Source organism: Mus caroli, chromosome 2 (assembly GCF_900094665.2).
Source record: "Mus caroli chromosome 2, CAROLI_EIJ_v1.1, whole genome shotgun sequence".
NCBI classification, from domain to species: domain Eukaryota; kingdom Metazoa; phylum Chordata; class Mammalia; order Rodentia; family Muridae; genus Mus; species Mus caroli.
This window is the reverse complement of record NC_034571.1, coordinates 15,278,544-15,291,373: the sequence shown is the minus strand read 5'-3', so window position 1 is coordinate 15,291,373 and position 12,830 is coordinate 15,278,544. Positions and strand designations below refer to the sequence as shown.

At 45.0% G+C, this 12,830-nt stretch overlaps 1 protein-coding gene across 3 annotated transcripts in view; it reads left to right on the top strand.

The window, feature by feature from the left end:
- Pip4k2a (phosphatidylinositol-5-phosphate 4-kinase type 2 alpha) overlaps positions 1-8,362 on the top strand; it is a 153,174-nt gene extending 144,812 nt beyond the window's left edge. For all 3 annotated transcript variants that reach the window (XM_021151106.2, XM_021151115.2, XM_029471350.1), the window contains 3 exons: positions 2,935-3,178; positions 4,620-4,723; positions 6,142-8,362. In XM_021151106.2, coding sequence (XP_021006765.1) covers positions 2,935-3,178; positions 4,620-4,723; positions 6,142-6,219 — 426 coding nt within the window. In that variant the 3' untranslated portion in view covers positions 6,220-8,362. The remainder of the gene's footprint in view (positions 1-2,934; positions 3,179-4,619; positions 4,724-6,141) is intronic.
- The last annotated feature ends 4,468 nt before the right edge of the window (positions 8,363-12,830 follow it).

Here is a 12,830-nt window from a genome sequence, read left to right as displayed (position 1 = left end):
CATGTGTGCTTGTGTGCTCATGTGTGCTTGTGTGCTCATGTGTGCTTGTGTGCTCATGTGTGCATGCGCACCTGTGTATGTGTGCTATTCTCATTTTCTATTTTCTCTCCATGAACTCTTTCTGAGTGTAAGACAGACGGTGGTGCACTCTTTTAACTGCAGTATCCAGAACATAGAGGCAGGGGGATTACTATAAGTTCAAGGCCAGTCTGGTCTACATGGTGAGTTCTAGGTCAGCTAAGTCTCAAAACGGGGGAAAAAAAATGAAGAAAAGAAGATCTGAGTTTGTTAGAACTCAGTAAATGGTGTGTATTTTTCTTTGAAACGAGAAATAATTGTCATTTGAAAAATCTGTTCTAATTGTTTTTTTCTCCCTGCAATAGGAGTTTTTGTCTATATGCCAGTCTGACTCCTGTAGTTCTGATAGCGTTCATCTATACATTCAGTACATTTATGTAATCCCTTTTCTGCAAAAAAAAAAAAAAAAAAAAAAAAAAAACCAGAATCTTAGAATGAAACTCCCTTCCGTTTTCTTCTCTCTTCTTGTCAATTCTAACAGTAAGGAAAGCCACAGTGCACTGAGGGTGTGTATACCATACAGTTCTAATCTGTGCAGTCCTCAGAGTGTCCCCACTGAGCCCCTCAGCTCCATGTGCTGTGGACCCACAACTGTGGCTGTGAATAAAGGCTTCGGGATGCAGGAGGCAGGGTGGCTAGCATCTATGGAGCACATCGACCTTCCCATAAAGTTACTGTCTTTTTTCAGTCTTAAAACATCTTCTGTATGGATACTGTTACCATCCCTCTCTGCCCATGGGAAGGTTGAATCCAGGGATGCTGACAGACAGCAACTGAGTCAGACCATGAGTTAACTACTCAGAGTCCACACTCCCAAACACACTGACGTGGAATGTGAACTGACAATCTTGAGCGCACAGCCAGAATTTTGTGTTCCACAAAACCTCTCAAGGAGGGTGATTACAGTTTTCATTTTAATATAAATTTTTTTGAGAATCTTATGAGGTTTACAGTTTTTAACAGTGTGGTCAAATGTTGAGTAGTCAGATTGGAGTGTTGGGAAGTGGGATTTGGGGAGGTAAGGAGGTTTGTTTCAACCTGCTGACAGGAGTTTATAACCTGCTCCTTGACCACATGGTCTGGAAGAAGAGTTGGCTCCAGGACTCATACAAATCATGAGGAAGGTCCTTGCTCAGGATGTAACCCAGGCTAAGGGTGTGGCCTTGTGATGGGCTGTGTGCTTACACAACATGTACGTAGCTGTGGACTTAGTACCCATAAAAAAAATAAAAGAAAAAAAACGTAAACTACAGGAATTTAGAATAATGAGGAACTTCTTCTAAAGGAGTCAGATAGGTTGGATCTTGTGAGAGGAATAAAGAAATAAACCAGAGGCCTAGCAGTGTAAGACTTATACGAAGACAGGCAGGGGTCTAGGAAGTTCTGAATCTACACATTTGGACATATTACATATGTTCAAGATAAATACATGAGATAACCCAGGCATGGTTGTATATGTCTTTAATCCCTACACTCAAGAGGCAGAGGCAGGTGGTTAGCTATGATTTTGAGACCAGCCTGGTCTGCACTACCCAGCTCTAGCCCAACCAGGGCTATGTAGTGCGACCCCACCACAAATAAACAAGGAAAGAAACAAGTTTAAAGAGATTAGTGGTGGGGGTAGTAGGTGGGTAGATATGTCTTGCCTTTTCTACATTCACTGGCACCAACCCCCAAACTGAGCCCTGATCCCTAGCCTGTCTTTTCTTTCTACTTGTGGGCTCTCCTTTCCCCACAGCGTTTAGGTCTTACTTGACTATTTAGAATGAGCTCATTTCACTCTGACACCAAAGTGATTTGCAATAAAGTTAGCGGGAGACCAGCCTCTCCCACATGCTTTTCCTCTAGATTCACACCAGTCCCTACTGTACACAGGCGTGCCTGTAGTGTGTGGAAGTGCCCTTCCTCCAGGCTGCCTGGTGCTCCCCATCACAGTACCAGGATGGTGGCAGTTCTCAGGGAGTTGTGGCCGTTCACCTTTTGCAGGTGGGATTCTGCAAAGCCAGCCAGTCAGTCAGTGGGTTGCTCAGTCTGCTCTCAGCTAAACCATCCATGCTTCAGTGGATCAATAAGAGCATTGCACACCAAGTATCCTTGTAGATCCAATTAATTAAGAAAAAGAACGGGAGAAGAAAGCAACATGCAAAGTCAAAGAACTTGACAGGTGGGAGGGAACACAGCTGGGTCTTGCCTGGCTGGATTCCATAGCCATGACAGGAAAGGGAAAGGGAACAATACCCCTGAGACCTCATGGGAAACGTAGTACCTTAGCTTCATTCTCAGCCAGAAGTGGGTACAGTCAATGGGCTGTTCAGAATGGGTACAGAGGGAATGTGTTCCTTACCAGAGCACTGACACCACTCACTCACTCAGTGGCTATGATAGAGCTATGTGGGCTTTTGCTGTTGGTGGCTGACAGCATGGTATGTATGTGCTAGGAGTATGCTGGAGTCCCAAGCATCCTGGTGACTCCCTGGTTTTGCCCATTAACCAGTTTCATTGTTGGGATAAAACCACACACACGCACACACACACACACACACACACACACACACACACACACACACACACTCCCGGGGCTCTTCTGTGACAGCAGCTTATACTCTTAGGAGTACCTCAACAGCTACATAAGAAATACAAGTCTCAGAGGCTAGCTTTGCATTTGCTGTGGGGTGGAATGATCCTAGCACTGAGCCATCCAGAAACAAGGAAACTGCCGAGAATAGGAACCACATAAAGGATGCTCAGGGTCCCCGTCAGCCCTTGGAGCCTTCCCCAGTGTGTGTCCTTCTGATTATAAGTTCTTTGGTTCTTAGCCTTGTTAAGGTGTAACTGACCTGTCTCCTCCTCCTTCAGTTCCTTGCACAGTTAAAACTCATGGACTACAGCCTCCTGGTGGGGATTCACGATGTGGAGCGAGCAGAGCAGGAGGAGGTGGAGTGTGAGGAGAACGATGGGGAAGAAGAAGGAGAGAGTGACAGCACCCACCCGATCGGGACACCACCAGACAGTCCCGGAAATACACTCAACAGCTCACCACCCTTGGCTCCTGGAGAGTTTGATCCGAACATTGATGTTTATGCAATTAAATGCCATGAGAGTAAGCTTAGTGCTATTGACTCTTTTGCATGTAGAGTGGTTTGATTTTTGCACTGTGATCTATCAGTAATTCTGGCCCTAGTTTCAAGGGTGCTGCTGTATTGAGGGCCTCTGCCCAGTCAAATGCATTGATAGCAGACAGTGATGTGTGTTTAAAGGAAACAGTAATTCCAGATGTTAGAGGGAGGAGGAAAACTAGAAAGCATTGTTAATGTATTATACATACGCATTTATAGATAATGTATTATGACAGATATGTCCAGTGTATTCTGGCAGGAGTGTCCAGCTTGCACCTCAGGATAGCAGTGGATGAAGCATCCCAACATGTTTGCAGATCACAGTGTTATACCTCAGTGTGAAAAGGTTAAATACCCCAATCATTTTTTTTTTTCATGCCAAGCTCAGTGGTACAAAGCCTGCCTGAGCAATTTAACAAGAGTCTGTCTCAAAATGAAAGGTGTTCTGTGGCTGTAGCTCACTGGTGGAACATTTGTCTGGCATGGGTGGGGTCTGGGGTTTGAGGGCCAGAACAGAGGCTGGACAAAGCAGCTTGGCTCTTTTAAATAAATCCATTGTATCATAGATCTGTTTTGGATAAGGCAAGTGTGTGCAGCCCACTGTGCCCTCGGGTGACTTTCTTGTGGTACCAACATATCACTGCATAGGCAGCCTTTTCAGGGGTGCAGAGGCCAGGACCCCATGCACATAGTGAGAGTCACTGCCTCTTCTGCTGTAGGCGTGATGAGATCTGTGACCCTCCTCCACAGGGCCACACTCAAGTCAATCCTCCTGGGGTTTGCTTGGTTTCTAGATACGTGTCCATGACAAAAATATTTTACTGATATGGTAAAAAAGAAAAACAAAATCCCTCCTTCTTACTTAAATAATAAAAGAGGCAATTTCTGCCCCTCCTCCCACATATCAGCCAATGGGTTTTGGGTTGTATTTTTCTATATTTTTAATTTTACCCACCAAAATCATTCCTTAAACATAAGAAAACTAGGTATAATTGAATCTACATTTCTTACTATTCATAATTGAAACAGTGTATCTTTTGAAACTATTTAGAAAGTAGATAATGGAGACCTAAAATCCTTTATTCAGTTCTGATACTCTATCCAAAGAGAAAATGCACAGTGTCTGAGAGTAGAAAGGGATTAATTAAGAGGCATAATTAATTCTACTTGTTTTACAGAAAATTCTAAAAATAGCATTTTTCTTTACATAAAACAATTTACTATCATGAACGAAATGCAAATTAGGATTAAGCCCTGAGGTCACGCCTCCTTGCACTGCTCTGGCTTCCTGAGGCTTCTGTTTCAGTACAGGGAGCCCACGGAAATGCGGGTTCTGCATCCTTGGTTCCTGGCTCCCTCCTAGTAGCTTGTTTTTTTCTGAGTGTTGTCCCATGTCCCACAGTCTCTGCTCTCCGCCCTTTCCAGATGCGCCTAGAAAAGAGGTATACTTCATGGCGATTATTGACATCCTTACTCATTACGATGCAAAAAAGAAAGCTGCCCACGCTGCAAAAACTGTTAAACATGGCGTAAGTACTGCTCCTGCACCCCGCCCACAGCATGGCACACCTCGCCACACCCCACAGCACCCTGGCATTGCCTGTAGTGGGTGGACACTTCTTGGCCTTTCTGGCTCGGCTCACTGTTGTAAATTCTCTGGTGATTGTTCCTGGGAGTGAGGCGTTAACCCAGCCCTGCAGCACCAGAGTCCATCGCTGTATCTGTAGGTTCTTCCATGTTTGAAAAACACCCCAAAGATGAACATACTGGCAATAGTTCTGTTTTCATATGAAATGTTGCACCCTGAAGCCAGGTGCTCCAAAAGGTGCAGGGTTCTATCTCTTTTCTCACAATATTTTCTTCTTCTGATACAGAGCTCTTGAGTATAAGATAAGCTTTGATACCTACCCTCCTCACTTAGCTGGTTTGCTCTAAATCTTCACTGATCCAGGGATATTGTTGAATCCCCATGAAAAGCCTGTGAGGGGAATTCCATTGTGGTTCCCCTCTCCCCTTGCTTAGAACAGTACTCCAGTGTGCTTTTACACAGAACCTTTTTTCTACATAGGGCTGCATAAGGCCATGTGTGTGAGAGCATGTAGCGTAATGTGGAAATATTCCCCTGCACACTCCTCTCCCTTCAGTGTGTTTTTTCCTCCAGTGGGAAAAACTGAGGCTGACAGCCCCCAGTAACTTCCAGAAGTTTGGCATAGTAATACTTACCTGTAATCCTAGCACCTTCATGGCTGAGGTAGGAGGATTGAAGGTTTAAGGATACCTAGGGCTACACAGGGAGATGATGTTTTATTCCAAGAAAATGGGGCACATTGGAGGGCTTTGAGTAGAAAGGTAATATCTCAAATGTGGTAAGTTGGGATTGGGGTGTGTAGGTGTCGTAAGATTTCTTTCTTTTCATGTAATGTGTATAGGTGTTTTGCCTGCATGTGTATATCATGTACATGCATGGTACCCACAGACACCAAGAAGAGAGTCTTAGATCCCAAGGAGCCATAGTTATAGACAGTTATGAGCTGCCATGTGGGTGCTGGAGGAGCAGTCAGTGCTCGTAACTGCTGTGCCGGAAAATTGTGTTAGTAGTCTGTAGTGCGCCAAAAGACTGGGCCTCATTTTCACTCACAGATTCCTAGAAGTTTAGATTTATTTGTCCAAAGGGCAGAGATCCTTTGAGTAGTGGTTTAAGAAGAGAGGCCACTTAGCTGTGTTCTTAGCTTTAGGGTTGGGGGTATGGCTTTCGTTGGTGAGGTGCTTGCCAAACATGTTCAAGGCCTTAGATCCAGTTCCACGCTCCCCGCTCCCCACAATAAATGGCAGTCTTAATGTTCAGCCGCTTTTGGAAATAGCTGTAGATACTGAACAGTAACTTGGGGCGATCATGAGCATTCTTTATCCTTCACGATCAATATCCTTTTCCTTCATGACCCCCTAGGCTGGAGCTGAGATCTCGACTGTGAACCCAGAGCAGTATTCCAAGCGCTTTTTGGACTTTATTGGGCACATCTTGTAACCTTCTGCACAGCCCCGGATGGGCATGAACTCGGGAAGGCTGGTGGTGGCTTCAGGGTAGGAAGAAAAGGAAAACCCAACCCCAGGAAGCACTCACCTTGCAGGAAGCAAACCTTGTTTACATCTTCAAGCTGAGATGACTGAAGTTGGGGGCTACTCGCTTTAACAGCTACCTGATATTTCCCAGCATCGCTATTTCTGACTCTGTACGTGTGCACACACACGTGTGTGCACTCTCGCGCACATTTTTTAAATAATTAATTAATTAATTAATTAAAACTGATCAGCTTGAATCAGAGCTTGTAACAGCCAGACCCCTCTGATTCTAGCTGTGGCCCCACGGATAGATGAAGAGATGAGCCCGTGGGGGAAGGGAACGGAAATGCACCTCAATGCAGCACCACAAGAGAAACTGTAGATCAGTTTGTTTTCTGACTTGAAAGATACGAGATTGTTCATCGGGGTGGTGGTGGTGATGATGATGATGATCATGATGATCATGATGATGATGATTAAAAGAAAGAAAATTTTATATCAAATGTTACACTTCTGGCCCACAGAAAGACTACTTCTGAATAGTGGTTACCTAAGCCCACAGCCCTGGTAAAGGGATACTAGCATCTCCCTGTGTTCTGGTTCAGGGTTCCCTCCTAACACTGTCACCATCCCCAGATGTCCCAGGCTAAGCCCTTCATCTTCCAAGAGTCTGATGCCAAGACCCTGTCAACAATTTCACCTCCAGGAAAACCACTTGCATTTCTCTTCTCACCTGGAGCCTGTCACTGTTACCATCCTTATGTTGAGCTGCAGAAAGTCACTCTGCAAAACAGATGTAAAACTTCCCTGAAAGGTGCATAGTTTGGGGCAAATGCGGCTACATCTCCCACTGCAGGAAGATGAGCAGGGAGTTCAAACCCTCCGGTGGCCGAAGGCAAACCCAGTTATGGTCTATGTTTAGCCATTGTTTAGGAATGGAATTTTGTTATGAATTAATCATCCCTTTAACTGAAACCCTCAGTTTTACTGTTTACATGGTTAGAGAAACAGGGATATTTTTGAATCTAAAAATTTAATATACAGCATGTGATTTTTGAAGTTTACATGTAAAGCCATTTTGCAGTGTAGGGAACATATCGTCTGCTGTGTTTTGAGATATGTCTTGCAGTTGTGTTTCTGAGTGAGTGTTTTGTTCAGAGTACTTAGTAGACAGTCTATCACATAAAAGCAAAAGGATTTTGTTCCTCGAGATGTGTATTTATCAATCTAGTGGGGTTTTTTTTTCTATAAAAAAATTAAACTCAAAATCTGGTTATGTAAGTTCATTGCCCTAAACTGTGCTGATCGTGTGTAACTGAGATTAAAAAACAAAACAAAACAAAACAAAACAAAAACCTTCCAGCATCAATTATGTATTTTCCAACTTCCCTGCATTCCTAAAAGGCCTCAAGTTACAGAGTCCTAGATTTGCTTAGAGTCCATTACCAGCTTACACGCTGTGTGGCAGCTGTGCCTTTAAAAGCCCCTGTCTCAAATGTGAGATGGTTTCTGTAGGCAGTTTTAGAAAGGAAAAAAAAATCCACCCTTCAATAATTACAAGTCAACAAATCCCCTGCCAGGCTGCCTTCCCAGTCACTTTCCTTTTGGCCTCTCCAGGTCCAGCTGTGCCCAACATGTGTGGGCTGCCTTCACAGCATCTGGAAGCCAGCATCAGCACCATCCGACTCCTGTGTACTGACCCGCCACAGATGCATTAGCGGATGATGCTAACTCACTGTAACATAGTGTACACATCTGTACCTGATGCATTTAAAATAACCAGTTGACTCCGTTTCTGGGCACTGTTAACTGTGGTGTCCGATCCATTTGAGTGTTCTGAAGCTCTGCTGTTAACCTTTGATCCCCAAACTTACAAACCCGAGACCCTAAAGTTAAAAAAATGAAGGTACATATACATGGTCTGAGTAACCATTTCCTCTGTGGCCAATCTGTATGCTTTTAGAAGTTTACAAAAATGCTTTGGTTTTTGTCTGTAACCATCTCTGTCTCCAAATAAGCTGTTTGGACAAGAGCGAGAACAGTGCTAACAGTGCGCGCTCGAGTCATGAGCCCGGCTTTACAAATAAAGCACTTTGATGACTCTCTTAGTTTCGCTTCTCTGTGCTGGAGTTGAACTGTGATGGGACTGGGGTGTCCCCAGTCGTTCTGTGGAAAGGTAAAGGAATGTGGTAGCTTTTACCTCTCCAGGGCCTGACCTTCAATCTACAGTGATGGATGAGACCCATAAACAACACATGGACTTCTTACACAGCAATCCCAGGGCTGGGGATAGCTCACCAGGGAAAGCGCTTGTCGAACAAGCATTAGGTTCTAAGTTAAGATCTCTACCGCCCACATAAATGCCAGGTGGGCATAGCAGCTAATCGGTAAGTCCAGCACTCCAAAGGTGGGGGAGAGGGCATCTGATAAGCTAGACTCGCCATATTGGCAAGCTGTGGGTTCAATAAGAGACCCTGACTCAACAAATGAGATAGATGTTGAGGAAGACTCTTGATATCAGACCTCAGGTTTTCTCACACACACAGACACACACACACAGAGAATCAAAAATCAAGGTTCTCAGTAGCCCCTCCATAGGTAGCACTGAGCTTTTGTGGACGTAACTTGTTACAATCTTCATGTATTCATGTTTTTAACCACTTAGCATGTTTGAAACTCATCTGCTGTTTACATGCAACACTTCTTTCTTTGTCCTAGATGTCTGACTAGTGAGGTTTGGGCCTTTGAACTTCTAGTTCCAATTTTCCCAGAAGTTCTGGGGTCGCTATGGTTTCCACTCTTGCCAGTAGTAATTTTAACATGTGTTTGTCTAAGAACGTAAGTGCTGAGTTCCTGCTGGTCAGCTGGGAGCTTAGTTCAGGGTGGTTGGTTGGTTTGTTTGTTGGATCTGAAGGTGTGGCCATGCCTGGCTTTTTACATAAGCACTAGAGGTTTAAACTCAGGCCCTCAGCTGGTACAGCGGACGCATCCGTCTCACCTACACGTCATTTTCTTAAGGCACTGTTTACTCGGCCCTAGTTACATAATGTGGAGATTGTTTTGTTTGAATCATAAAATATTTTTCCCACAGGGCAGATGCTCTGCTGTGCCTTTGGAGTTCCTATACTCAAGTCATCTGCTCCTGTTATTTGCGTCTTGAATTTGCCACTGAGACCTGTGTGTTGTGTACTCGGTCCCCAGTCCGTGGCGCTACGGAAAGGAAGTAGATACTGTGGAGGGTGGGGGTTTATGTGAGAAACCCAAATGAAAGCTTCGCTGAAACCACATCTCACCCCAGTCAGAATGGCTGTCATGAAGAACGGAAGCCTTTCTCCTGTCTGCACGCACAGCAGAGCGGGATTAATCGTTAATAAGGGCTGCTTGCCCGTGGGATTTGACTGGCCATTGCCTCAGCCTCTGCTCCCTCCCCCATGTCTGCATTACTTGTAAACTGGATACATTTTGAGTTGAAAGTTTGGTGGGAGGGTTGGTGTTTCTATTGCTCTACTGGGCCTCCTGTCTGGATACAGGAGGTGGCCTCTTCAGGTGCCATCGAAGACAGAAGCAAGTCATCCTCTGAGAGGCTCCACCCAGCAGCTGACCCAGATACAGACACCACAGCTAAACAGTGAATGGAGCTTGGGGAATCTTACAGAAGAGGAAGAGGAAGACTAACAGAATCCACTAACCTGGATCCTTGGTGCTCTCTGAGTCTGAACCACGACCCGAAGAGCATACACAGGCTGGACCTAGGCTTCCCAGATCATATGCAGCAAATGTGCAGCTTGGTCTTCAGGTGTGTCCTGAACACCTGGAGAAAGGGCTATCCCAAGCTATTGCCTGTCTGTGGGATATGTTCTTCTAGCTGAGCTGCCTTGTCTGGCCTCAGTGGCAGAGGAAGTGCCTAGCCCTGCAGAACCTTGAAGTGCAGAGGAGAAGGGGGAGGGAAGGATTGTGGGAGTTAGTGACCACCGGGATGAGGGCAGTGAACAGGATGTAAAGTAAGTAAAAAAAAAAAAAAAAGACAAAAGACAACAAATACCAGTAAAGGTGGAAATGGACCCTGATGTGATGCTAATGCAGCAGCTACAGAAATCAGTATGAAGGTTCCCAAAAAACTGGTATATACTCAAAGGATGCCAGGTCAGGATACCTGAACTTTCTCTTTTGTTGTTGTTGCTGCTGCTGCTGCTGCTGCTGTTGTGGTCCCTGTTGTACTGTATGTACAGTGTGTGTGTGTACTCACGCATGTATATATATGCATATATGTGTAAGTACACACGTGTATATATATATATATATATATATATATATATATGCATATGTGTGTAAGTACCCGTGCATGTGTGTAGACACTCAGAGTTGACTTTTTTCATCAAGCTTTCCTTTATGGATTGAGGATCTCTCGCTGAGCCTGGAGCTCACCAATTCTGGCTAAGCCCCACCTGCCAGCTAGCCTTAGAGATCCCTGGTTTCTGCCTCCTGAGTGCTGGGCTTACAGCAGCTGCCACCCCTGTCCAACTTTACATGGTTTCTAGGGATGCATACTCCAACCTTCATACTTTCACAGGTACTCTATCCCCGAACCATCTCCCAGCCCCACCCACGCTCACTTCGCAGCTGCTGTTCATGATAGCCAAGATAACCACAACAGCCTGAGGTCCAGCAATTAGCTAATGGTTTTAAAAAATATATGCTGTCTGTACACAATGGGAGTTCTATTCCACAGTAATAAAATGAAACTGTCATTTACAGGGAATGCAAGGGAATTGTAGACTACATTAAGTGAGTCAAGTCAGTCTCAGACAATACATCTTCTCATTCGCAGAGTCAGCCTTTGAAAGAATATTATTCTAGAAGAGGGATGGGAAAGGAGACCACTGGGAAGGAAGGGAATGACTCGATGATTGGAGGGTGAATATGACCAAAATATGTGTTATTCTTGAAAACGTCATAATGATTCTGGTTATTTTGTACAGCGAATATGTGCTAGTCAAAAGGAGAGGATAGGGGTTGGCAAGCTGGCTCAGCGGGTGAAGCACTTGCTGCCAAGCCTGTTGACCTGGGTTCAATCCCTGGAAACCACATGTGAGGTAAGAAAACTGACTTTTGCAGGTTGTTGCACAGGGTTGCCCTTGATATGGGTGTGTACCTCAGCCTGCTGGTCTCTGTGCTTCCCAGCCATCAGAAGGTAAACAGGCTTCCTACCAATGACACATAGACCCAAGGTATCAGGGCCCAGTAGCCATGAAACCAGGAGCTGAAATGTACCTTGTCTCATTTTAAGGTGACAGCCTCTGATGTTTGTCCCAGAAATGGGAGCCTGGCCCACACCTCCACAGCTCTTGGCTTAGCCGCTCACCAGCCTGCCTTGGAATCCCTTTGTTCCTTTCTGTGTTATCGTCTGTAGTCAGGTGGGCACAGAGCGAGTGCACCAGGGAGAGAGGAGGCACTCAACCTAGTTCCTTTCTGAAAGAAAACCCCATTGGATACAGTGGGTACCTTTCTATCAGACTGAATGTCCCCCAGAAATTTGTTCTGTCTGTTCATCACATGGGAACTACCAAGGAGCAGTTAAATGCCACCATCTGTAATTTTCTATTTTAAACACTGTTCAGCTAAACTTCATAAATGAGGAAACAAAAGATGATAATTTCACAGTCCGGGCTGCAGTAAATCTGTCTTATAAAATCCCACACTTGTTGCTGGAAGAGGTGTGACAAGTGAAGAACAATAAGGTGCAGCGTGACTTTAGTTAGCTATGGAGGCTTACACCTGGGCTCTGCGGGGAGATCAAGGAAGGGTGAGAAGAGGTTTTGAAAGTTGAAGTCATGTAGATGGTACTTGTTTTGAGATAATTATTTTTGGATAGTGATCCAATGGCAGCACTGGTCCCAGTTGGCTTGGTCGTTATGAGGCAGATGTACTGTGTGTGTACGGTTGTGGTAGGTTGCTAGTGTTGTGGTTAGTCGTTCTCACAGGGGTATATTATGAAAGCCCCTTCTTTATGCTCTCCTCGCTCCAGTTTGCTAGGGTCCACCAGGAGTTTCTCTGTTTTCATACTGCCTTGTTTCACAAAACCTTAGACTGGAGAATCTGAGTGAGTTATTTAAGGTCACTATGGTGGCATAGCCAAGGTTAAAACTCAGCGCTGTTCCCATTCAGACTGGATGTCTGTCTCATGTACGGTGGTAGACTTGGGCCTCTCATAGCCTGGGATCCCACCCTCACTCTAAGGAGAGTACATCTACAGTATCACACATTTCCCTACCGTTTCCCTTTAGTCCAACAGTCAGTAATTTAATTTTTGTTTTTTCTAAATCAGGGAGTCTCATTTTAAGTTTATTTTTCTGCTGCTGTGATTAAAATACTCTCCAAAGCAACTAAGGGGGCGAAGGCTCTTTCTTCTCTGGCTCATGGTTTGAGGCTCCAGTCCGTCATGGAGACGGGAGCCTGACTCATGCACAATCAGGAAGCAGAGTGGTGAATGCGCACGGCGAATCTGGTCCCTTTCTCCACTTATTCAATCCAAGGGGGACACACAGAGTAGGCAGGTCTCCCTGCCTCGATGAACGC